At 37.3% G+C, this 27,224-nt stretch overlaps 3 protein-coding genes and 2 long non-coding RNA genes across 9 annotated transcripts; 3 read left to right on the top strand and 2 right to left on the bottom strand.

Moving 5' to 3' along the window:
- Nucleotides 1-948: 948 nt before the first annotated feature.
- On the bottom strand, nt 949-1,842 carry LOC124434547. The gene is made up of 2 exons (XR_006944821.1): nt 1,539-1,842; nt 949-1,367 (listed from the first exon to the last, which is right to left on the bottom strand). It is a non-coding gene; the product is annotated as an uncharacterized LOC124434547 (long non-coding RNA).
- An 80-nt stretch (nt 1,843-1,922) lies between these two features.
- On the top strand, nt 1,923-2,596 carry LOC124434899. The gene is made up of 2 exons (XR_006944932.1): nt 1,923-2,280; nt 2,377-2,596. It is a non-coding gene; the product is annotated as an uncharacterized LOC124434899 (long non-coding RNA).
- A 4,792-nt stretch (nt 2,597-7,388) lies between these two features.
- On the top strand, nt 7,389-11,773 carry LOC124435359 (ras guanine nucleotide exchange factor J-like). Its single transcript, XM_046985293.1, has one exon. It carries the CDS (start codon nt 8,193-8,195, stop codon nt 11,112-11,114), a length of 2,922 nt encoding a protein of 973 aa, XP_046841249.1. The 5' UTR covers nt 7,389-8,192; the 3' UTR covers nt 11,115-11,773.
- A 1,539-nt stretch (nt 11,774-13,312) lies between these two features.
- Nucleotides 13,313-21,568, top strand: LOC124435362 (EKC/KEOPS complex subunit TPRKB-like). Of its 4 annotated transcripts, none has more exons than XM_046985300.1 (6): nt 13,313-15,857; nt 17,065-17,223; nt 17,363-17,485; nt 17,602-17,691; nt 17,860-17,946; nt 21,408-21,568. In XM_046985300.1, exons 2-6 carry the CDS (start codon nt 17,083-17,085, stop codon nt 21,411-21,413), a joined length of 447 nt encoding a protein of 148 aa, XP_046841256.1. In that variant the 5' UTR covers nt 13,313-15,857; nt 17,065-17,082; the 3' UTR covers nt 21,414-21,568. The 4 variants fall into 4 exon arrangements, with proteins under 4 accessions (XP_046841256.1, XP_046841254.1, XP_046841255.1 ...); XM_046985298.1 differs by lacking the exon at nt 21,408-21,568 and adding an exon at nt 18,026-18,221 and having other exon boundaries at nt 13,328-13,751; XM_046985299.1 differs by lacking the exon at nt 21,408-21,568 and adding an exon at nt 18,026-18,221 and having other exon boundaries at nt 13,328-14,006.
- Nucleotides 18,752-26,643, bottom strand: LOC124435364. Of its 2 annotated transcripts, none has more exons than XM_046985302.1 (3): nt 26,453-26,643; nt 20,344-20,407; nt 18,752-19,173 (listed from the first exon to the last, which is right to left on the bottom strand). In XM_046985302.1, the coding sequence occupies exons 2-3, from the start codon at nt 20,405-20,407 to the stop codon at nt 18,926-18,928; spliced, it is 312 nt and encodes a 103-aa protein (XP_046841258.1). In that variant the 5' UTR covers nt 26,453-26,643; the 3' UTR covers nt 18,752-18,925. The 2 variants fall into 2 exon arrangements, with proteins under 2 accessions (XP_046841258.1, XP_046841257.1); XM_046985301.1 differs by lacking the exon at nt 26,453-26,643 and adding an exon at nt 21,963-22,165.
- Nucleotides 26,644-27,224: the final 581 nt, after the last annotated feature.

Below are 27,224 nucleotides of genomic sequence, written 5' to 3'. Positions count from 1 at the left end.
AATGAAATCTTCGCACCTCTTCCCTCCCCGGGTGTACAAATCACGCTTTTGCGCTAGACACAAATATAGCTAATAATCTACAATCCTTGACCAAACGACAATTTCATAAGATATAAAATAAAACATAATCCGAAAAAGGACATCTTGTAAACTTAAATTCAAGTTATAAAACAAGACAATTAAAATAAAAAAGTGTAAAAAATTGTCTTGTTTAATAACTTGAACTTACCCACTCTACGTTGCACTTGTTTTGTTTATGTCTAGACTTTGACATCGTTTAATCATTTAGAATTTTGGCATCTTAAACTTTTCACTCGACATTGTGAGACAATAATGTTTTTTTAAGACTATTAAATTATTTTGCTGCCGACAAGATTGAAAACAACAATACGCAAACAGATGGTGGTACAGGTGTTGATTCAATATACAAATCGACGTGTTTGGTAGAAATTAGGTAAGGTGAAGCTTTTCTTCTTCAAGAAGCAAAGTAACAAATCATGGATTGCAGGCAGCGTGGAGGCAAACCATCATAAACGTCATCACAAGGAAATATACTAGAATGTATTTCCATTATCAATTATTTTTTTGTTTTATACCATATGTTGTGTATTGACAAAAAATCGACACCGCTTCACCACAAATGGTATTAAATTAAGAACAATTTAGAAATAAAAGTGCAAGCTCGAGACCGAAGGTCGAGGGTTGCACCTGCTCAAGAGTTTTTACAAATGTCTCCGACGTTTGCCTATGCAAACACGAAAAACATCTTTTATTTCTTTTTGAAATAACAATGATGCGAAAAGACAAATTTATTTTTCGTCTATAATGCATTGATGATCGAATTGCAAATTCTCTTTGACTGATTGATTGTTTTGATTGATTTGATTGGCTGAGTTCAGATCTGTTTTGCACCGGCTAATAAAACACGGCTATAGACCAATCACCAAACGTGTTTTATTGTTTTTATTTTACAAAAACTTTTACTGTAAAGTGAACACGTTTCGGCATATCAGTAGTGCACATGATATCTGTATAAAAAGTCGATTCACACACTTAGAGAGGACGAAAAATTGATCCAGCTAAAAATGTAGGCTATTCCATCAAACGCAGACAATACAAAAGCATGTCCAAGAACATAGAGTTTCTCTTCGCCAAATATATAGCTATGTTTTTGGGATGTGTGCCCCTGAGCTACACACTTTGTTCCGTCGCCAAGTCCTCACATCGTGCGCTTACATCGGGTTTGAATTTGAGGCTCGTCATCGACAACCATTCTGAATGGCTGCAGCAAGTTTCATGTTTGAATTTAATGTTTCTATTTGACGAAACAACCACTCTTTTCTCTTGAAGCACGTACAATAATATCGCTGATGCAAAAATAATGTTAATTATTCATCATATAATGTTATCAGCGTTAATTTCATGAATAACTAAAGCTATCACTTTGCCATGCAGGTGACCGTTCCATCTTGTTTTGAACGACATTTCAAGTTAACAAACATCATAGCTATTTTTAGAGGGGAAAAAGGCCATCTTACCGTGGACGACGTATGTTAATCGAGCTTGCACCTGTGCTGTCTAAGTATATATAATATATCGGTGTCCATGGTCCTCATCTTTCGCTTTATGATGGTCACTCTGTGATTATGACTGCTAGACAGTGCGCGTGATCATTGCATTACATTGGAATTTGGAAAAACTTTGAACACAACTCGAACTGCGAGCTTCCCTAAAACATTTTCCCGTCATGAATCTTGTGTCGATACTTTTAAAGGCGTTAAATCATCGGGTTTTCGCGAAGAGCGGTCGGCTATTTTTGCAGCTTCCCTAATCAAACACAGCAAATATGGGAAAAGTTTTAATTTGAGTTGAAGCCTATAAAGGGGCACGTTAGCATTCTGATAATTTGATTGATGACATCAGATAGCAAAGCCTAGAAAATGGTTTCGTTTACTTCTGGATCGAATTAAGGATATCAAAGTATCATCTCGTCGAATATTTTCCGAGATTTCTCGTCAAAATTTGTTTCATTGTTAGATTTTGAAATGATTTTGCCGGGTTATTTACTTCTTGAAACTAATAACCCCCGCAGAAAATCTAAATTTGCAGTAGCCAATCAGATTGCAAGCTACACAAACAGCAAGGCTGTTAGCCATCAAACTGAATAATATAGGAAGCCGACGTCTTAATTTGAAATAATAAGAGTGTTTTCAAACGTGACAAACGCTTGCTTTTGTCGTGCTCGAAGCCAACGTAAACAATGACTTTTAACATACACAGGTGGGAAATAAATTTATTAAATCTGTTTTTAGTTTTTTTGTTGAAGAATTCAAAATTACTTTAATGAAATGTTTGCTTTTCATGTCGACACGACAGATGCAAAACTTCATCGTAACTCGTGATCATTGTGTGTTTTTTTTGTTGACGAGGGAATATATGACAATAAACTTGACCTGGTGGCCATATGGGCTGTGCTGGATGAAACCTGACTTCAAAGGCGTTGCAAGCTGTTATTGGGGTAACTAACCATGTAATTATATGTGCAAAACAAACTTGTGAAAAGAAATCGCCACTGGAATAAAACGATACTACATCATGCAGTGATGGATTTTCTTCAAAAAAAACAACATCATTATGATGTTGAAAACCTCATTCGTAAGAACAAAAACCTAATCCCAAGCAAACTTCCTTTATCTCTTTAAAAAAATACAAAACAGCTATGTGTATTATTAAAAATGACTGCAAATACGTAAGATTACGCCAAAGACCCCTTCAGCTATGTTTTCTTTAATTCCTGCAGTGTGAAGTGGTTTATGCAAACTTTGCCAAAACTACTGTCATAAAACCATTTAGTACTCGTTTAAGTATTTTTCAAAACACATATGATTTGCATGGTCGTTATAATCCTATATCACCAACTTTAAATTAATTTTCTTGCTTTTCCGTCATCGACATCTTCAGATGAAAAGCAGAGAGACGATCTTTCATCGTCTGTAGAAGCAAGAAGGAGCACTAATACTACCATTAGAAATGATCAATGTGAGGGTCAAAATTCAAAATTTTACGTGATCACGTTAATAACTTTACCTAAGTCATTTTGGGGAGTTTCGAGAGAGAGAAAGAGAAAGGAATTAATACAATTTGAAAAACAGTCAAATTTCTTTGAACATCATGCAATGAACATTTATTGAGCCATTTTTTGATTGGTCAATTGACTTCGGCAATAACTACAGAACACACCATAGGGCAAAATAGTAGATATATAGGCACAATAAATGTCAAAAATCATTCACAAAAATCTCAAAATTTACAAGAAAATTTTTCTTTCGAATAAAGAGTATAATGCCGAGTTTTTCATTTTCTCTGTATCGTCAGCTTACTGACTCTTTTGCCTGAGTCATATTTTTTTAAATGCAAATCATCGAACAGCACCAGATAGAAACTTTGACGATGTGAAAATGCCATTTCTAATTTTGACCATTTACTTCTCTGGGTTTGTGTATGTGCACACGATTGTCAAAGTTAAGCTGTTGGTCGTCCCTGAAGACATGAAACTCGCGGATACTTAAGTTTCTATTACTCTTAAGAGCAGTAACCAATGGGGAAGCCAGGTAACAAGTGTGGTCGTGCTGTGTAAATATCATACCACATGAGCATTATTTAGTTCTTTAGGAAGTTTATTGTTTTCAAAGTGAGTGAGCACCGAAATATTTACATAGGACGAGTGGACGAGCACACTTTTGGGACACAGCTACGCCACTCGAAGGAACTGAGAGTTCTGTAATCGAGATTTGCATACACTTTGTGTTGACCGACTAAAGAATTTTGACATAGCGAAAGACCAACGGAGCCATGTGAAAAAGGACAACAATACATTGCGAAATAAAATCTAGCTACATTTTTTCCAAAATAAGAGCAGGCATATTGCAATGTCATGTACAGCCAACTCATGTGGTTATCGTCTGACACGATAGACAACGTGATAAGCAAGTTAAACGTGCAATGGCAATGTCCAAACTATTCGTCTTCCCCCACGTGCATAAAAATTTGCGTGACTTTGACACAAGACACACTCACAAGCACAGAGCACTACTTTCTATTTTTGCTTTCCCCTGCTTTCCTTGTCGTGTGCATGACAAAAGAAGGCATTGCAATTTCTACATTCCAAATCACCGAAACAGTTTGCCGTCCATTCGCAACATGATTAATCCGAAGGAAGCTGGTTTATCCCGAAAGCTGTCCGACCGTCGGTTGAGTAGTTCGTGACAGTTGACTCAAAATGCATGAAAAAAAGATCGTTATTGTGAAGTGTTGTCGGATCTGCTAATGAGAAACCTGATGACAGTGACCTGGAGAAGGTGCAATAAAGTGAAATAGTACAGATACAACCACAGAATAATATGAGACTATAGTGAATGTAACGAGAGGAGAATAAAGTTTATTGAAAACGCAATTAATTAAAAAGGAGTTGAATGTATGGATATATTTGACCACATTCAAAAAGATGAATGTGGTCAAAAAAATATTAGATTCAAGAAATATATTGACAGCAAAAAATTCAATGTAAGAATTTGGAAGGAAATTAGTTATAGAATTATAAAAATTGTTTCCGGTGTCGGTTGATTGTGTGACAAAAAATTTACAACCTTTTAGCCAGTTGTCATTAAATCGTGTTAGGAAAATTTTGTCGACAATATTCAGTACAAATTGTATTTTTTAAATAATTTCATAATAATGTGTTAGCTTATATTTTAAGATTTTCATTTCGACCAATTTTAAATTGAGAAAGCTGAAAGGTCTCGATATCTTTGAGTCAACCAATGGCCAATCCTTACTGTGAAATAGTAATAACCCGGTCGTTTGAACTGCGAAAAGTCTTCACAGATTCTTAGTTCTCGAACTTTTCTTTCTCTGAAGTTACATAATTTTAACACACAAAAGTGCTAAATAGGTAAATGACTTAAAATTCATTTGACCTTTGCGGTTGAACACGAAAGGAATCTGAGTCAGGCAGTTCTAGATGCATTACACTAGTTGGTGGTTTGGCTGGTAAATCAACTGTGCCACTAACAACAACTACACCAGGAAATCGATATAAAAGTTACTTTAACCATAATTGCACAATCTACAATGTAAAGTAATCATATTTATCAGTTAAAGTTGTAATTAACCGAGCATAACGATAAACCCACGTTGTTGGAGACATTTGCTTACAATGTTTCATGAAAACTAAGTTGCTGATATTTTGTTTCGCGTTTAAAAAATTGAACGATGAATAAAGATATCGCTGTAAAGAAAACTAGCGACTTTGTTTACTCTAAAAGCTTTGCTTGAAAAGAATAATATATAAGTATAACTACTTCATACTATCATCCAAGATTACAAAACAACGAGACAAAGCATATTGACGTTGTAGTTGCCCACGCTTTTAGAGAGCCAAGCGGCGTAATATTTAGGAGTCCCCATGATCACAAGCTACTCCCTATCTTCGAGACGTGACCATCGCCCCCAATTTGTAAATAAATTGTTCTGGAAAAGTCCAATAAAGCAAATTCCCTCTCGTGCAGCTTCTGCAGGGAAACGATCTATCAGCTGCGTTGCAAAGATACATTTTTTAAAGAAGCGTGAAATATGATCTTCATGTTATTTCCTTTTAAGTCAAAACACAAATGCAAATTGCAATGGCTGGTAAGATCTCATTAGCGCTTATTATGATAAATAACCAATAACCTAATTGATTTTCAATTCAATTTTTAACAAGTCTGCTTCCACATTATTTCCCGATAAAAACAAAGTCATTTCAAAAACTCCTACGCCGACAGCACGTTTTGTATGATCTCCTTTAAATGGATCAATTTTCAGTTATCATTCGTTTAAGCTCGAGATATAGGGTTTCATAAGCAAAGGTTTCTTCAAGACACAATCTAGGAATGAGTTGAGCTGCTCAAACTTGTAATGTTTACATTTGATAATCGTGTCATCAAATTTTTATTGAGAAATGTTTTCTCCATATAAAAACAAACACTTTCGTGCGCATGAAAGAACACATTTTTCTTCTCAAGATTTTTGTTCAAATAAGCGTTTTGTAACATTGACAGCATGCATGTGCATGCTTTGCCTCATCTAAAACGTGTTGTTTTGAAGGTTACCTCACCAATGAAAAAATGAGAATTTAGGCATGACGTTTGTATGATCGATAACCTGCCGCATGACTCAGCGCTGTGCTTCTCGATCATGAGTGCGATCATGCCATAAAAGCCGTATTTTAAGAAGATACAAAAATATTTCGGTTCATACAAACGCAATTCTTTGCAAACTTCGAAACAATGAAATTCAACAGAATTACTGCGTTTTCATCAATTACTATAATCCCCACCATATCATTAAGGTTCCTCTTTTGTTCGCGATGGGACGCGCCGATTTGAGTATTTACTATTGAGTATTTACAAAATACTTCTATACGTAATGCGTCTTGTTTTTGTAAAATCAAAGTGACTTGTTGAAAGTTATATTGCGCGTGCCCTTGTCATACATGTAGAAAAGAACATGCCCTCGAGTCACGAAGAGATTTTAGACGTCTGTGTGCATAGTTCGATGGGAAATTCCAATAGGTCTGTGTGTTGGTTGCTAAATTACGGGGGGAAAATTGTTGAAGACTTTGTAATTTGTGAATACGACAATCATTAATTTTCCATTTCCTACAAATTAGGAACAAAGCGAAAGAAGACATTTGTTAAAGAGATTTTAAGGAAAATATTCCTGTGGAATTTTAATGCGTTGTGTGCGTAGTGACGTCCGTGCTGAGTATGCTAGGAGGGGCAGAAGGTCATACGTGTCTAGATCAAAATTTTTGCCAACTGTTTTCCTAAGGCATAATTACACCGCATTGTGCGTTTGTCCCAAACGGTATGAAACCAAAAGTTGGTCAACTATCGAATGCATAATGTATTGTCAAGAGAGCTCGCAATTTCGAGAGTCAAGTCAACATATTTTTGACATTTCGATGACCCCTAATTGCTGCTATTTACCTAATTAGGTCAAAGAACACTCACATCTGTACATTATTGTGCTTCCATGTGTATGAAATTTCACTCGCGTCTGTGCATATTCAACATCACGCTTTTAGTCTACCGCGAAAATAATGCCGTATGTCAACATAATTATGCAAAACTTTCTTTTTGTAGTTGAAAGATTACGGTTTCCATACACTATTTAAATATGTATATTTCGTTATTGCGCGCTATCCTTTTGACTCCAAAGACTCTTTTATTATTGTGGCATTTTTGTTGGCTGGTAATTTCGATTGTTCGTCTGATGTATTGTTTAACTTTACCGCAACTCACTGAGTGATAAACGTTTGATCAATCAAATGAGAATAGCAAAGAAATGACAACGATCCGAGCAAAGTATCATTTATAAACTCGTATTGACAAGCACGTGATAACGTCGGGGGAGAAATTTCGAAATTTCGCACAAAATTACATACAACTCAAGTGGAAACACAAATTAGTTTTTGCAGTTTTTTCTCTCAAAAGGCATTGTCTCGATATCTAAGGCAAACAACGAGGTTCGCCTTACCAAAATACCTGTCAATTGAAAGTTTTTTATCGCTTGGCGTCAGCTTGAGACCGGTCTTCGAGACCATTTGTATTGAGATTCTGTTTACGATTCGTCAAGTATAAAAGTACTCGTGTGCGCATTGTTCATATTGCCGAGTATAACTTTGTGTTGTGTTTAGAACTGTTCATCCTGTGTTGTCTGGTTCGCGTTACCGTCGCATTCTAAATTCTTTTGCCGAACTTTGAGTAAACACATCAAACCTTCGTTTGCGAATTGCTACTTCAAAGAGATTTCGTCGTTGCGGTTGCTCGTGGTAGAATTTTGAAATCGCTGATAAGTTTATTGGTTTTAATTCACGAGGCCGGAATTCATATATACTGTTCAACAAGACATCGTTTTAAAATTCTACTGATATTACGAGGTTTAACGAATTAACTGAACCGCGGAAAGATTCTACGTCGATTTCAACGGGATTTCTAATTTAATGTGTCCATTTTATTGTGAAATTCGAAAGGAAACAAGGAATGGTATCGTGAACGCTTGAGGGAAGTTGATATTTGGATTGTTTTATAAAAACGCAGCGTGCGTTTTTAGTGCTTGAAGAGGGGCTAAAAGATTTTCAAAACCCTGATATGAACTTTGAAGAATTGTCAGTTAGAACGCGACGACCAACGGGGTCTACACTGTTACGAATGATTAAAAAGCAAGCGAAAAACGGATCACATACTCCTACAATCAGCCGCCACGCTAGTTTGAACGAACATGGAAACAGCAATAAACGTCGTTCGGCTATCGTTCGAGCGGACTCTTTCAAGAAGGCTCTTCATGTTTCTGATGATCATTCGGGCACTCTGAAAGCGCCGAAGACTCAAAATCGCGAGGTCGAAGAGTTCGAAAGATATCACAAAGACGTGAAAAGTGCGGTGAAATATTTTCGTATCGTTGTCGACAAGAAAATCGTTTCGAAGGTACCGGATAATATTTCTATTCTACTCGAGTCTGTTATTCATATCGACGGCATGTTGGACTCGTGTTTGAAGTTACAAGCAACAGCCGGACTCGGCGAGTTACGTAAAACTATGCAAGCGTGTATTTCGAAGTTAGTTAAATGGGGCGATGATGTTATGATTAAATCCGCGACCTCCTTAGACATGGAGAAAGGAGTAAATCTCTTGAATTATTTGGAAAGGTCTATTCAAGACTTGCACGATTCGGCGATCCCCCGTCTACAGAAAGCGACTCTGAATCGTCAGATCCGCGATTCTGTCCTACTACAACAACCCGATGACATTTCGTCCGTGAGCAAAGGAGAAGGCGTGAAACCGAAATTGTCCAAATCACATTCGGACGGTAGTATAAAAAGCGTGCTGGAAAACGGGAAAAATGGCGGTATGCTAACTACGGAAGAAAATCGACGCGATTCCGGTATCAGCGAACGAAGTGCTTATAGCGATAATTCGACAGCTAGTGATTCTCCTCCGGTTTCGACACACTTCACCGATTCTGGGACTTGTCTTTCTGAGGTACCTGGTATCACAAGTGTTGAAGATCATCCTTTAGCTGTACAAGCATGGTCTCCTGTTACTAAATCTCTTATGGATGATGCTCCCTCCAGTCCCCTCAGTCCATATTCTCCAAGAAATGGACAAACTGCATCTTTTAACTCTCGGACAATTAGCAAAAGTACTTCTCATGTACAGACTTCATTTACCCAAACGACAACTGAATGGAGTAGGAAGGTGGAGAAAGTTACCCAGTTCTGTCAAGAAAGCAAGCAAGTACATCATTCTTACCATCATCATAGCTCTGAGTCTCGTACTGAATCCATTTCCAGTTATGGTTCTGGTGCTAGTACAAAAGATCGTGGTAGCATGGACCTCTCCGACTCACAGTCAATTGAAGAACTTGATGATGTTCCTGAGATGGCAAGAAGTGTTGTGGAAAGGGCTCAGTTTGTTAGTGCTAGTGAAAACACAACAAGCTCCAAAAAGAAAGCATTTCAAGTTTACATTCAAGTTCTTGGTGAATATAAGAAACCACCAGAAGAAGAATTTCTAGAACGAACAATGTCAGTGAACTCGGTATATGATAACTACCAGGATATGCGGAATTACACTGTAGAAAAGATGGCTCATGCACTAGAGAAAAGCGGAACAACTTTGATTACAGCAAAGATACCAATCACACAAAAGACAGATCGCAAACCATTGTCGCCTACCACTGATTCTCGTAAGAACAAGTCCCTTGACTATAAAAGCTTACCAAAGATGAAGATCAATTCACCGCAACAAGAAGTTGAAGGTAAATTGGCACTACCAAATGTTCCAATGTCTCATGCTACAAGCGAGTCCAGCTTAAGCAGCAGTGGTGATGAGGAATGTACTCCTCCTTTGGATGCCTTAGACATAAGTAATTTTCTAGTATTTCGAGAAGAAACCGGTGACCGAACTTTGCTTTATGGAGGTGTAGCCGATGCCCTCATTGTGCATGCAACAAACTCAAGCAAGAAAGACTATGTGTTTTCAGAAGCTTTCATAACTACTTATCGAGCCTTTATTACACCTTTTGAACTGATCAGTAGACTCATATATCGAGGACATCGCATGAAGGAGAAGCAGCACAAGCGCGCCAGTCATAATGCCTTCTCACTGCTATTGAGGGTGATTGATGATTTGGTTGCTCCTATACCCAAGAACATTTTAGACATGCTCGTGAAAGAAACTCACAATTTATTCTCGAATGGTCAACTTATGCTCGGAAAGTGGATAAGAGATCGTATAATCCCAAAGAGTGAAATGCATTATAAAGTTGATAGTATAATGTTTGCTACAGCGGACTTAAGTGACAAGCATGTGACAATGTTTTCGTTTCACAGTGAAGACATTGCCAAGCAGCTTACTATTCAAGATGCGCAGTATTATAGTCGTATTGAAATTCCTGAGATCCTTTCATGGGGGAAAGCTCAGAATGAGGATTTAGCTCCTAACCTGGCTGCATTCACCGAACATTTTAACCAGGTTTCCTATTGGTGTCGCACCCACATCCTATCGTTTGAAAAGGTTCATGATCGAGAAAAGGTGTATACAAAATTTTTGAAGATCATGAAGTTTTTACGTAAGTTCAACAATTTTAATTCATTATTGGCTATCTACTCTGCCCTTGATTGTTCAGCTGTTCGGCGGCTGGAATTCCCAAAGACCAGTACCGACACCCTGGCACAGTTCTCATCGCTCATTGAGAGCGAAGGGTCCTTCCGCATCTACAGAAAAGCGCTTGCTGAAGCTAAACCACCCTGCATACCCTACCTGGGTTTGATCCTACAGGATGTTACTTTTACATACATGGCGAACAAAGATGAGTTACCTGATGGCAAAGTGAACTTTTACAAATGCTGGCAACTCTTTCAAATGCTGGAAGAGTTCAAGAAATTCAGGATAAGCAAATACGAGTTTGAAAGAGACCCCAAAATCATGGCATTCTTTGGCGGATTTCAGAATTATTTATCAGAAGATGAACTTTACAATCGTTCCTTAGAATTAAAGCCAAGGGCATGAGCAGTGAGGTATATCAATATCAGAGAGTTAGGTATAATTATATGATTTCACGGTTCACATAACTGTCTATCAGGGGGTTATTTTGCATAGGAATACAGCCCGGTGTTGCTGTATTGTATATTGGGCTAGTGATTTAACATATGTTCGAGTATATTTATTATTGAGTAATTTTCTCACGTCTCCTTTTGAAATATTTCCTGTATGAAATAAATTAACCTTTTCTGTACGAAGCATGTGGGAAAATTGAAAATATTATCGATTGTTTGGCACGAGTCTATAAACATAGATCTTAAATTATGTACATATATGGACAGACAATGGCAATACAACTGAACGCTTTTGGAAGCTTGCATGGAACTACGCCTTAATGTTGTGGCGAAAATATGATTTTATTCGGAATTTTTATTAAAGACATTAGTTTTAGTAAACGACATAGTGTGACGTCAATACTTTTTAAGCTTCGTCGTTATGCGAAGCAAATTGCGTTTTCAGTAAACGAAATTTTCTTTCACATATAAAGTTGTTGTGTTGTAAGTTACTTATTTTTGTGCTGATGTAATATGTGTGACATCACATTGTATATAAATATATATATATAGACAGGTATCATTTAACGCAGCTGCGACGAAAACAATGATATTTTTTAAAAATGGTCCAAACTTGAAGTTGTTAAGAGCTCGAAAGATGCGTTATTGAGCCTTCTTTGCCCAGCCATCATTGAAATTATGCAGTATTAATGATCGCACTTAGCGTCCTTCAGCCAATATCATGAGATGTTTAGAGAATATGACTAAAATGTTTGCAATTCATTTGCCTTTTATCGATCTTATAAATGTTGCGAACCCATCGTTTTTTCGCCTTTTAAAATATTTTAGTTGCTATGCGTTGCTCGGTTATGCGAGGGGTCCAATCTAAAACCTCGACATGACAATACACTTGCTAAATACAAACCGACCAGTCACCAGTCGACATTAATTGAGTGAACATCAAGGACCACATTCAATTTGTGCTTTCTGCACGAACATTACGTCAGCAAATATGGAAATTTACCTCAAATATATAATGTTTTATTCCCACTTTCGCTGTCAAATCGTTCCAATAAACTACTACTTATCACAAGATCGTAAATATTTGTGCGGGGAAAACCTTACGGCACTGGCTAAAGGCGAAAAAGTTAACCCGAGTGTCTGCCAAGTTTGTCGTGGTTTTTTAACGAACTCGACTGTCCATCTGTCAGAAAATGTCGTATTTCGTTATAATTTGATCCACCCAAAACTAAGCCATAATTGACGGGGTGCACAAGGCTATATTGTTCGACATTTTTTGCATATCTGCACCGACAATTTGGGCAACAACACAGCAATCAAAAAATTATTGAAATAGTTTGTCCTTAGCATTTTTCCCGACTGTGAAGATGAGAATGACTATGTTAGGTATTTTTCAAGAATGTAAATATGCTCATGTGGAGTTCGTAAAGCGAGCATAGTAAAAAGGTTTTCCTATAATAAGCAATGAATAAGCTATTATGAAATGCATTGGGATATGTACTAGAAATGAGAAAAAAAGTGGGTGTAGGGAATGTCGGAAACGTGACTTAATTCCAATTTCAAGTGTGTTCAAATAAATTTACAAATTTCAAACGTCCGCGATGTATGGTTTGTGCATGCTAATGTGAAAGAGTTAGTGTACAAACTCGAACAATGTACAAAATACGATTGCTAGTTTTGACCCCAAAGTCCTATTAACCTACATGTTTAATTACTGAAAAAACTCTAATGTCGTTAAAATAGTGTGAAATACACGCCCATTGGTATAGATTTACAGTTTAATTCTTAGTAATTACACTCTGTTCACTTGGAACCGTGCCTATTACACCTTGCTCTGAACAATTTGCTGCATGGAGCACTTGTCTTTAAATTCTTAGAACTACACAAAATACCCTAAAATCTTATCATCGTGTTATTTTCATGGTTTTACTGAAATTTTCGTATTTCGCTGCCCATGCAAGCTTGATCTTCGGTCTTCCGTTGATGGCAACCGAAAATTCCCGTTTCGATTAGTAGTCAGTTTCGCTGCATGTATTGTGTTTGACATCCTCAGTCATGTAAATTTTTGAAGTCCTTGTCTACATTCATAAATAATGCAATATGCACTTATCATTTCATTATCACGTGTTAGCAGTGCCCTTAGAAAAGCACACTTTGCCCACGTGGCTTGCAAAGCAACAACCAACGACTCTTGAGACACGAAGCCCTCAAAAATACTTCCTGTTAAAAAGAAGTCGTCCTTAAATTTCGTTAGAGAAACTGTGAAAGAAGGCTCCTGTTCGTTTGGTTTCGATCAACTTCTAGAAAATGCTATGACCGTTTCAGGCCATTAAGTCCATACAGCAGCTTAGCAGGTGCGACTAATGTCACGGATATAAATAAACGACGCGTGTATAAAGAAATCCTTAGCGTTTATTGAATGTGCATCGTTTCCGAGTAAATCTTCCGTCTCGGCTTCCGTACTTGTTGTTTCAGACGATATATTACCTTGAACGATGGAATGGTTGCGATCACGAAATTTCAAACTCGTTGAAACAGCTGTTAAAAGACGACACGGCGTGCTAGGTGATTTGAGAAACTTTCAAAAAAGGTGCGAACGAAAATGAAAAGCGGCGAGCATCCTGCTTCTTTCTGTTCGCAGAATTTTTATAACGTCGACAATATCCGGTTCATGCTGCGGAAGGTGTTTGTAGTGGTTGCACCTCTTTGGTTGCGTCACGGAATAATTTTTGGCTTACAGCATTGAGCCACTGCGAAAGAAGAACAGGTGTTAATGAGGTTACATAGTAACCAAGGTTAATATCAGAGGAACCAGCGACGGCCTGGGACCGAATGACGTAGGAAGGTATATAAGTAACTAAGTGTAAATGAGCTGACCATTATTCAAAACATTCGTATGAAGAACATCCTGAAATTTTTTTTCCATCGAAATGGTTTTCGATGTAATAAGGTGCAAGTATGTGGTGGTCAGGTTCTGAATGTGAGTTGTTCTATTCGGGACCTGGCCTCCAAGCAACCAAAACGTGTGCCAGGTTGCTCAAGCTCGTACCTAACCATCCATGTGGTAAGCATGATAACGATAGATATTAAAAGTGATTTCCACGCCTTCTTGCTAACTCTCGGCAGAAGCCCGATTACGGACGAGATCACTGTTGCGAATATGGCGATTTTCACGCGTGTTAAAACCTAAGTCACATGGTTCAAAGTTACTGAAACTTTTATTATTTTTTTATTAACGTAATGCGATGAAAACGATTTACAGTGTAAATTATATTTTTTTAGTGCTTTAAGATGTTTTTCAAAAGTATACAAAAAAATCCATATACAGTGAATAGTGTTCTCCATAGCTCCATACTTAGCGCGACATGTAGCGGTTGAACAATATCATCTGTAGAAAAATTTGTTGTCATCCTTCAAATTAGTCTACAAATCTATTTCTTGGTGATCATCACCAAATCATTTTCATTTTGCGTATTGAAAAACTTTGGCCTTTTTACCATCGTAGCAATAGTTCTATGACGAAAATTTTCGCTCCCCGTTAATCAAAGGATTGTCATTTGTGGTTCCTCGTCTCTCCAACACTTATCCCGTAATCTTTCCAGTTCTGTGGCCTGCATTCGTTCCTATTTTCTGAACATCTTTTTCAAGACCAAATTCAGAGGACACCTGAACCACAGTGTACTTTGTCCTACTACTAAACTCCTATAAAATCTGCAAAATACGCTGACGTAAGCATGTTTTACGTGCAAAGATCGAATGTATGGCCAAAACCTAAATAAATCCACGAAACCTTCCGTGGTGCCAGCCATTCAGATATTTGCGTATTAAAAATAAGAAAAGCTTCTGTATTCCAATCACTCCCTTGCGTTCAGAGAAATTATTGGTTCTTCACACTCGCAATAATATTGATCTTGTTTTCGATCTGTATTTATGGTTGTTTCAACAAATTAAAGACATGTTTGTATCTACACCTAATCCAATTAGTTAAAATGTTTTACACTCAAAATAATATTGAGTTTTCACGTTGTACATTGCGTAGTTGATCACTTGTTCACTCTTTTATTGACTTTTGTGATTGGTCACATTAATCTTCGCTACTCCACATTTTACATAAAGAAAAGATTGTAACCCATACTTTACATAAGGAAAAGCTTGTCACCTCACACTTTATATAAGGAAAAGCTTGTCACCCCACGTTTAAAATATGTCGTTGCCATACAAGGATGAGTAACCTAGCCCAAGATTTGTGTTGCTTAGAGTCCAGGTCCCGAAAAAGAATCGCTCGCATTCTGTACCTGACCGCCATATTCTTGCATCTTATCACATCGAATATGTTTTGATGGAACTGTAGGAAGAAATACGAAGAGAGCGCTGACATTCTGCTTTCGAACGAGTTGGATAACGACCGGTTTAATTTAGCCTTTTTACCTTACTCGGTCCCAGGCCACGACTTGTTCCTCCGATTTAAGCATTGGTTACTATGTAACCTGAATTTAAAGAAGGAAAAGATCTTCCACCTAAACTTAGTTACTAAATTTTATCCCCCGCTGCCAAATAAGCTCATTAGTGCCAGCACTTTCTGCTAACCTGGTATGCTTGGATTGTTAATTGCAAAATATTATCGACAGTTCAACAATGGCGCTGTGCCCACTCAGCTTATCGCAAAACTGCGATTGTCCTGTTATTGCTATTTCAGGTAATTTCGCACGCCGTATTTGTTGTTTACGAACTCATCAAAACTATGGCAACGTATACAAGATACGGTACAGCCTTCGAAATATGTCAAACAATCCCATACGTCTCGAAACGCACCCAATTGCTTATCTCGTTGGCATTCGATGAATTTCCCATTTTAGCTGCCCCCTGCTGTCGATAACCGTAGTTAAATTTGGCTTGCGCTAATTTTAGACGCGAGCGTTCACGTAACGGCTTCTTCGACAGAGAGAAATTTGAAAACAAAAAAAGCAGAACATCAACATAACAATCAGTATTTTCGCCAAGAAACGTGCAGAGAACATGCAGTCAGAACACGATAGCACATGATTTTAAATCATTAGAGAGCGTGTGTACATCTCTCTATCGCAGCGGTCGCTATGTGACGTATCTCTCGTGTTTTTGTTTATCAACAAGGACAGAACGGTTAATTAAAAATTCCTAGCATGCTTCGCTACTGACAAACATATTTTGAAATAACCATCCAGCTTCCAGCCAGCATTCCTTAATTGGACTAATTATGAATAAGTTGTAAACACTTACCTTCAAATTTGCGAGTTTTTGATCCATAAGGACTGCTTGGAGGCAAATACTTGTAAAGCTAAAGTTGAAATACTGAAGTCAATAATTTATAATTATAAAACACTGGGAATTTCTGAACCATTAGAGCTAACGGTTCACATCAAAGTTTTGAAATCTACTTTTCCCCTTACGCTGTAATTTCTGGCAATTTCTGACATAGTTTATAAAGATATACACTTTCTATTCTTGTAAATTGCCAAGTGCTCGTATTTTTAAGTCACCCGCCATGTTTGTTTTGTTTGCTTTTGGTAAGCCGCTGATAAATACTATCACGGAACGCGTACTCATGATAACAACATGGTGGACAACACGAGGAGTGAAAATAATTTGTAAGTGTAAATGTTTCAACATCCTACGCCAACGGTGAAACTTTCTTTTCGTTAACTTTGTGATCAGTTAGTTGCTTGGTTTTTCCTATATAGTTACATGTAAAATGAGATCAATAGTGCATAAAACGTTGCATGATATCAAGACTTCTAGTTGATGTTGTCACGACCTCGAAACCGGCGTGCAACCGGCCTCGTTATTTACGTGATGTGCGCGTGCGATGTTAAATTATTATTCCAGCATTATTCACACCAGAAAGACACTACCATATATTTACACAGGTCTTAAACACGACGATTATGGATGTGAATCATTCGTTGGAGCTTTATCCGGACTACAGTATTTCTGTGGCACTATTTGACAGCGTTTCCAACAAGCTTCAACTCAAAGAAATGCTGATTCAAGGGAAACTGGATGCAGCTCTAGTCAACGCTACAATGGTAAATCAGATTATTGGTTGGAGGATCGAAGTTAGCCTATAAATAATTTAGTACTGTTTGGACTCGACTGACTGATGGGGAGGTTAGGTTATCTGTGTTATCAGCCTAAAAATTCTTTGTAAATATTTGTTTCTCCAAGGTACCAGATGTATTTCCCGTGTTGTTGGCAGCAAATAAAGCAGTTCATCTCAGTGAAAATGGCAAAACAAAAACTAGAAGTATTTACTCCGAACTTGTTTTCAATCTGTCACCCTCAAACAACGTAAGGGAATTGTCCGTCTTAATATAGGAACATCAAAGTTTCAATGATTGCAAAGTAGAAAATTTCTTGCAGTTCTTTCATTTCTGGTCATCTGGTTGAATTACATTTATTTGTAGATCTCGGAATCGTTGAAAACCTTTGGCTTGAATGACAAAGATGCGTGTCTTCTTGTAGTTGTCATAAACAAAGTAGGCGAAAGCAATAAGGTAGGTTTCCAATTTTTCTAGACCGTCATTTTGTGCGATAAATACATGTCTCAATAAAAGCACAAAGTGACCTTCTTGTTCGGCAGTGTTTGTCACTCCCTACGTTCATATATTCGTTTATGTTTAAAACTTTACGTGTTTTTGCCTGCTTTGTTGTGATTGCTGTAGACATCTTGCATTCATTCCCTTGTCGAAGGCGAGAAAATTCCCTTGGAAAGACTTTCGTCTCTGGCGGACGAAAAAAGAATAAAAACGGTGAGAGATTAATAAAAATCGATAGTAACATATGGTCACGTGATGAAAGTGTGACCTTTCCATCTAATTTTTGAAAAAGGTTTACAAAATTCCTGAAATCGAGTTGACGTGCGGCTCTCTCACGGATGCCGTCGTTCTGAGAATGGCCACGAAAGATGCCGGTTAGAGAAAGTGCTAAAACTTTTTCATTTCATTTAAGTCTACTTTAAAAAGGAAAATCTGGCATTGGATCATACTTTTTCACCAAGAGTGTGAAATAAAGTGCAATTGAAAAATGCTGTTATGTTTCATAAAGTTTTCCTTGTCAAGTGTTATTTTAGTCATTCTACATCCCCCGCCCGCCCTGTTCCTGGAACTCATCTTCATGAAAATTTGGTTTCGAAAAACTAAAGACTGAACTATAAAGTTAATGAAGATGCTAGATTATTTCCCCCTGGGTTTATTTTGGGAAGATTTTCTGCGAAGGTGGCAAAGTGTATGACTTCTGTGTATATTTAAGTACAGTAGGGAGGTAGCATGAGGGGTGTTAGCTATGATTTTGTAAGTATGACATGATTTTCTGATTAAGCATGCTATTTTTGAATGTTAGGATTCGGATGTCAATAGTTTTACGAACACAGATAACCATAAGCAGTAAACTTTGTGTCATTTTTTCATTTTCAAATAAAAGTGAGGTGAAAACTCTGCACGAGATGCTAAGTTGTTAGTGTTAAAATTCACCCCAAACCTTATCCCACTCCCCATTTCTCTTCACAAACAATGAGCACACCTCGTTTTTGACGTAAAAAAACGATGCAAAACTTTCTGAAGCTTATAATCAAGATTTAATCGAGTACGTGCTTTCTGACAAAACATTAAGAAATGTCTCAAGATATATCTTGCTAAATCACTATAACTTTTAGCCAAAAGTCGTTGTTAATGCTGTCTGACCTAGAGGTAAACAATTTCTCAACAATTCGTGAAGTTAATCACGCGTAATCTACTTCTTAACGATGCATTGGGAGTCGAGTTGAATGCCGATCACGTGGCCTTTCTTCTCATCCAGTTTCAATCGGCAGTTTGCCACCCCGGTTAAAGGATCCCGTGAGCCTTTGCACCCGCTCAGAGTCACTCTTCTTACTTTGTCTGTGGAATCTTGAATGCAGTAGAAATACTCGCCGGAGTTGTTGTTTTCAGCCATTGGCACGCGACTGAGTCTTCTTCGAAATAAATTGTAATCTTCGAATCCTGAAAAATGGGTTTTGATAATAAGCGCGATATTTCGAAAGTAAGAAACCTTATGGTTTAGAACCAACAGAAAATTGCCTTGTCATTAGTCAGAGTCAATGCTTGCGTATTTTGTCAAGAAAAAAAAACTAGATAATATTTCACATTTTTCGATACAGATTTGCAGAGGGAAAGGCAAAATCGTGCACCAGCCTGCAGCCTGTGTTTCAGTGGCATGAGTGTGACGAAAAATTTAGTAAACAGTTTTGCAAAACGATTGATTGCATGACATGCAAACTGAGCTTTTTACTATTCCCTGTCTATCCTTAAGGTGTCGCCATAGCAAATCATTTTTTCCCAATCTGCTTCTATCTACTGTTTCATCTTGCTTCGAACCACCTAACTGCATTTCATCTCTAAAATAATTAGCATATCTCCCCTTTGGTCTTCTAGGCCACTTTTCTGGCAGCTAATATTGCCTATGTAGTCACTATCCTTTTGTTGTACATTTTCAAATAATCTGAGCCGGAATCTTTAGCTTTATCTTTAAAACATCTGAGATGTGCTGTGTCACTGATATGCTCATTTCTTATTTTCTTACTGTGTCACGTATTAATTGGAGCCTTGACTTCTTCATCTCTACAATCTTCAGGACATTTCTTATTCTAGCTGTATTAAACTAGTCTTAAATTCTTCATCCTGCAATCTTCAGTCGTTTGTGATTCGTTCTAACTGTATTAAACTAGCCTCAATTTATTATGTCTACAATCTTCAGCTCGTTTGAAATTCTGTCTAACAGTACCACGTGTTAAGCGAGCCTTGACCTCCTCATGTATGCAATCTTCAGCTCTACCTTCTGTCATTTTCTCATTGCCACAGCAATCTATCAGCAATGTGACTAAGTCTTATTTACAATGACCAATTTCCTCCTTTGAAGAAGATTTTAAATGGAAGGACGAGGCAAATACTGACAAGTTCTTCTGTTGTGACTATGCCTTACGGATTTAATCTTTTCATTTTTTTAAAGGCCTCTGTCTTTAATGATGGAAGTAATGATTATATTTTTCTTATATTGGACTTAAGGCTTAAGTATATTAATGAAGTTTCAGAGTGAAAATAAACCGTTTAATATAAACGGGTGTCAAATTTCGATTGTTCTTGAGCAACACGAAAACGCTTCTTTGATCATACCTTCGATTTCCTTCTCATCTGCTATCTTCCATTCCTGAGGATTAAACTCGTCTATAACGTCCATCTAGCGAAAAAAGAAACGTCACTTGAAGTGCCAAAAAAATGAACATCAATTAAAAAAATCATGCAAACATACATTTATCTGGCAATAACTGTCCGATGGCCAGTAGTGTAACCAGCCCGCGAGTTTTGGTTCTGCTATGTAAATTTTACAGCATTACCATATCCATTTCTTTAGAGAACGACTGTGTTTGCTTGCAGTGATTAAACTCAGAAAAATTACATAGCATGATTAGATTTGCGTGCTGGCAACGCCGCTGCCTACGGCACTTCGTTCTTTTTAAATTATGAGCGTGATCACATGGTTACGTGCAGTATTTTATGCTAATTCGACGTCTGTTTAAGAGTTGTACATGGCTGTTATGAGCTCAAATATGTATACACCAATTATGGCCTTTGGAAGATTGATAGTTGGGGTGTGTTCATATTCACATATGCATGATATAGCGTAGCTCCTTTGACATCCAACGTTTTCTACGGATTATAACATTACTACCCTGATGGAAGAATGAACTATAGACTTTTTGCCATGTTGGACGACATTTGCATTGTAAATATGGAAAATTCACGGTAAACCATTTTCAAAATCATCCAACATGGTGGCAACAAAACTTTCTGTTTTCTATAGCAATAGCAACTTTTTTCCATAAGATCAACACGGCACTTTTAGCTTCAATAAGTTGTGTTTTGATAAGAATATTCATAGCGTCATCAAAAAATCAAAGGAGTGTTGTGAGATGTATGAATCTTTGACCCTGCTACAAAAGTTCAACTGCTCATAGTGAAGTTCGTTAATCATGCAATCACAATGGTCTTTCCGACTTAGCACTTTGATCGGATGATGAATGAACTTATCAAAGAACATTTGAAGTTACCGTGATCGACCTTTGCAAGTCGCAAGTTTGCTACATAACTCGTAAAAAAAAGGCGGTGAATTGGGTGAAAAGATTTTAGGCCAAACAACAACAACAATAATAATACTAATTGATCTCTTGTTTATTTAGCTGTAAGGTCAAGTTTTCGGGGACAAAAACAACATACACAAGAGTCTCTAATTACCACATTGAAACCTGCTTTTGAAAACGACAAAAGCCCTCATTTTAGAACATATTTGCAACTCAGTAAGATGAATAAGAAATTCAATAAAGATTACTGTGCAGCGAGAGGTGAGTGATCTAGGATAGTAAACACATCGTAAGCAAAACGAAGTACAACTACGCAGCATGTGTAGTGTACAAGTGGTAGTCTGCAGGACAAGCAGATGATTTCCAAAAGAAATCGCGGCCATTTGCTGTAAACAACGAGCTAAAACCATTTGCAGTTGCCAACTTATGCCAGTGCAGGGTACACATATACGACACCATCGATTGTAGACAATGACTGCATACGTAAACTAGCAATCGACAACATGTTGGGTTTTGGAAATGCGTCATCAAGGGACGAGATACTTTCAATTCAAAGAAAACATACTGAAGTGTTTCCAACTTTGTGAAATGCTAAACTGGTCTTATCTATTCGAAAATCCTCTAATATCAACAATGATTTATTAATTTACTTACCTTCTCAACGTTTAAATTGGTGCAATTTCTGCTCAGTGAAGTCAACCAAATAGATTTGAAATGAGCAAACAAGACAATTTTAGGCTTATAACGGCTGTACCTTTAAAAGGCAATTCGATCGTTTGATAAGCGATGCTGTGTTTCAGACCAGCAAGCGGAGAAGATCGAGCGACGCACTTAATTGTTTCGGTATCAAATTAACTAAATTAGGTTGAAATGGTCTGAGTACTTATTTTTAGACAAGTAAGAATGTAGGGCATTTGAAATATGATTAATTAACGTCGCATCTGTTTTCCTACTGTCATAATGCCACTTCATGGCTTCGTGCAAAAAGTTAACAATGGCAGCGTTTCGACGAAAAATTGAGTGATCAGCTTTTAGATAACTGTGAATATGCAGGGAGCAGTAAAAAGAAAGAGTATTTAAATGTTTACGCCGACTGACTCCTGAAATAATATTTTATCTCGAAAATTATCGATAATCCTGTTTCACTTGTTGATTATCGAACAAGTTATTTCTATTGAAGTTTGCATTTCATTATACTTATTAAATCCGCGGGCATTTCTTCTTATTATTAATGTTTTCTGTTTCCTATGGCACTGATGTTTCTGTTTCCTAAGGTATTGATGTTTCTGTTTTCTTCACAGTATTCATGTTCTATGTTTCCAAAAGTATTCACGTTCTCTGTTGCCTAAAACATTCATGTTCTCTGTTATAAGATTTCTTTCTGTTTGTTTCCTAAGGTGTACCTGACTCTGTCTATTATAAGATTTCTTTCTGTTTGTTTCCTAAGGTGTACCTGACTCTCTCTCTATTATAATATTTCTTTCTGTTTGTTTCCTAAGGTGTACCTGACTCTCTCTCTCTATTATAAGATTTCTTTCTGTTTGTTTCCTAAGGTGTACCTGACTCTCTCTCTATTGTAAGATTCCTTTCTGTTTGTTTCCTAAGGTGTACCTGACTCTATTATAAGATTTCTTTCTGTTTGTTTCCTAAGGTGTACCAGACTGTCTTAGTTACGAATAGCCCGCTATTTTCTGTCTTTTCTAAGCTATTTATCTGTTCTCTGCTGTATTCATGCATGTTCGAATTTCTTTGCTTTTCTTCAAAATACATTTATTTTCTGTCCCCTAATATCTCCTTTGCTCCCCAGGGAGTTCATATTTTCTGTTATGACAATTATTCGTGTTCTCTGCTTCCCAATCTGTTCAGGCTATCTTTCAAACTATTCATGTTTTCTGTTGCCTAAGTTTGTTGTGGTTTCTGTTGCCTAAAATGTCAATGTTCTCTGAGTATGTGACAACAGGCGTTCACGTTTTTTTCTCTAAAATATTCAAGTATTTTGTTTACGAAATGCAGTTGTGCTCTCTCCCCATCTCTGTCATGCAGACCTTTCCAAGTTCTCTCGCTATCCGTGTGTTTTCATGCACTCGTATAACGATGACAAAGATGACAATGACAAAATGACAGTTCGTTTTAACATCTACGGTAGCCATCAACAACTACGATTCATAAAGCTTATGTTTGTTTTCAAAGTGCGCAACAGCACGCGAATTGAGCCACTTAAGTAAATATGACAAATATTTGATCACTGTGAAAAAATCCCGGCACGCTACACTATACCAAGTGCTCAACTATGGCACAGCCCCTTGCATCGCCAAACAAGCATCTATTCTCGCATCCATTCGTCAAAATCTTTCATGTGTTAAAGATATGGGCAATGAAAATGCAACTTTTTGAAACTTTCAAAACAAAATTTAACGTGGATTAGTTTCGGATGGATGATAAAAATGCATTAGCGCATTCTTTTTCTTTCGTGTCCCTTTTTTTAGAGTTCACGGGAATGAAATGTGTTATCGATATGATTATCATAAGGCATAACAAAAAAGTTAAATGTTTCTCACACACAATAGAGGTTTTCAGTCTGGCTTCCATTTCAGAACAGTGCCGAAGATTGATGGCTGCTTTGTTCGAATTATCGCATCTTTCATTGCTTTTTTACATAAGACTGGAAAAAATCTTCACACAACATCCCACAAACCACAAAAAACCCTAAAAATTTCAAATATGAATTGGCGCGCTTTTTGTTTCACAATCAAGGAAATTCGAAGGCAACACTTGTAACGAAAAAAGCACTGCATTTACGACCATTTGGCGAGCAGTGAAAGTCGAAAAAGTCATTTGAAACTAATTACATTCAATCATGACGTCTACATCATTCACACCTATTTGGCAGTTGCGACATTAATTTCACCATCGTCAAAGTGAATCACGCAAATTGTCACAGAGAAGATGCTTTTTAGAATAATCCTGGCTGAGAACGCGTGAAATGAAAGGGTGTAGTACTTTGCGCAACGACAGTTAAGCTGACAGAACGTTTAATTGCAATTTACAATAAACATATAATGCAATCCATCTGCGAGATTCTTATCTAAATAAAATCAATCCAAGACTCATTTTCAAAATTGGAAAAACGTCCTTCGTAGAGGGCACCTTTACAAAAGTTGCCGGGTTTTGGGTCTCTGTGCCTGCTGAAAGCTCTTTCTCGAAAGAACGTAAATTTTCTACTGCTCAATTGCAAAATTTTCAGACCACATCTTTTTTCATTCCAAGGTCGACATTTATCGCTCTCTCTCTTCAAACACGGAAGAACTTTCTCGCGGTTCACGACCTCAACATTTTGTACAATATCAAGTAACGGAAATCATATTGAGTCCGCAGTTATTACCACTTTCAATTTTTGAAAAAATGTAAACCAAAAGCTCATTTTCTAATTTGGTAGGAAAATTGTCTCCTTGAAAACCCCGGTTGGTAGCTGTTTTTTTTACTTTTAATATAAGTATTTTTCATCGTCTTAATGCAGTTTGGATAGGGGTACAATGAGAAAAACGCAAACTAGCAGAAACCGTGCATCTGGAGTAACGCAAATCAGCAAGCTGGACGTTTCACCCAGACTGGAAAGTTCGCTAACTGCGCGCCTGACTTTTGTTTTTGCTGGTTTTTGCGCACCTGAAAAGCGAAATTTTCAAAATATTTTCGCGAAAAAAACGTACTTTTTCAAAATTTTGCGCGCTCTTAGCAAACAATTGGGATATTTTCGTTAAAATATCGTAGCGTGCTCTTAGCAAAAATTGCGCGCCCGAGATCTTGTACAATATAAACTTTCCAGTCTGGGGTTTCACCAACCTAGCCTCGTTGCTTGATGCAACGTCTAGCTAAATCACACAGTGTCTCAGATACAAAAGCGCCATTCCACATTGTAGAATGCACGCTTACACATGTTTTAAGAAACAAAGTTTAAATTACTAACTGCTTATTAACATTCAGGCACAAATAATATTTCATTCCCTAGATATTTATAGCCAGCCTGCAGATACACCCCCGCCATGTAAATATTGAATCGTTGCTAAACATTGCTTATTTACAATAGAAATCTGTTGTTTCTACCGTCAGTGAAGTGAGTGCACTTAAAACATATTTGGATGATGGGAATAAAAGTCTTACTGGCAGCGTACACACTAAAAAAGCATAGTACATGCTTGTAGACGCAGATTGTCCAGGTTAGTAGAGTCCTGACTTTTGTTGTTGATGTTGACTGATGTTTCGACAACTTCAGTGGTAGTCATCTTCAGAGTGAAAGTCATTTTCAGTCAAAGTGAAAGTCATCTTCAGTCAGAGATAAAATCATCTTTAGTCAGACTCATAATCATCTTCCGAGTATTGACTCTGATGATGTCTACCACGAAGGTTATCAAAACGTCAGTCAACAAAAACACCAACAATCCTTATTAGGACTCCACTAACCTGGACGATCTACATCTACAAATATGTCACAATACTCCCAGTTTCAAACCATTCACTTTATCAAAAAACAAAGCAGCAGATATAAAATATCAACAAGATCGATCGGGCAAACTACTAATGATGAACATTGAGCGAAAAAATTTTCTATCGCCATTTTCCTGGTCATGGTGCGTTACGATTGCATGCAAATTATGAAATTTCGCATTGAACTCGAGTGAAGTAAAAAAAAGTGAAGCAGATTACAGCAAATCTTCTTAATTTAACAGTCACGAATTCAATACACGCGCACGGCAGTAAGAAATTGTTTTTGAAGGGACCCATCCAAGACATTTTATCATAGCAAAATAAATACAAAACATAGAGTGATTTACGCCTCATTGCCTCCTCCTAATTCACACACAAATAAGATTCCTGAAATTTGCGCACTTAAGCCCCAGCAGGTAGCTGCTTAATGGTATTTCAAACAAACCTCGAAATGTAAAAGAGAAGCGCGCGATGTGCGCAAATTATGCAAATTAACCGAAATATACACCTTTTCGTTTCATTCGTTTCATTGAGAGATTAATTTTGAAAACGAGATTGCACAAAACGCTTTCAATGTGCAACAACAATTGCTTTGCCTTGAATCTGATGACGATTGTAGTCGGCTTCTGGTATGTTTAGACAACGCTATGAATGATAATTACCTTGAGCGAATGAGATTTTGGTTGAATTTGGCGAAAGCAGTGACGTTAGTCGATTTCCGTGCAGACACTCGGCCCAAAGATGGCTTGAAAGAAATCACTCAATACAAGAGACGCGATATATTGCAAACAGAAGGTGCCTGCTGCTTTTATAATCATATGTTCTAATCACACGTCATTGTCTCACTAATTGAGATAACAGATATGGAAGATATCGAGAGATCGAATGAGAGCAAAATGATCCGAAACAAGTCACGTGGTCCTACGAATCTCGGAAACAGAATTCAGAGTACAGAAAATATTCCAATATAGAAAATATGTAGTTAAGAAGAGGGTTATGATATTGAGTCTGATTGAACACTTTTGTTGCTTGAAAATGTAAAGGGGTCGGAGTGGAGTGGTATATATTTATACATATGCATTCAAGCGAAGGGAGGTCAAGGTAGTTGAGATGGGAAAAAAAGCAAAAATATGTACTTAAAAGAAAAGATAAAGGGTAAAGAGGGATTTGAGCACGTATGTAGTAAGGAAAAAGGAGGGAGAAATGTTCAAGGTGAAGAAGAGAAGAACATGTGAGTACGTAAAGAGAAAATACATTTGCAGATAGGAGAAGGGAGGACAAAGTAGTAAGAAAAAACCATATCCAGCTAGGGAACGCCATAATAATATGAATCCTGAACATGAATATTATTAAGCCCTTAATAACCGAGCTCAAGATATTTACGGAGAAATATCGGAGCGAGGAGTTTTTCTACACACCGAGCCCGTAGGGAGA

Source organism: Xenia sp. Carnegie-2017, unplaced genomic scaffold (genome assembly GCF_021976095.1).
Source record: "Xenia sp. Carnegie-2017 unplaced genomic scaffold, XeniaSp_v1 HiC_scaffold_14, whole genome shotgun sequence".
Lineage (NCBI taxonomy): Eukaryota > Metazoa > Cnidaria > Anthozoa > Malacalcyonacea > Xeniidae > Xenia > Xenia sp. Carnegie-2017.
This window is presented reverse-complemented; position numbering and strand designations above follow the sequence as displayed.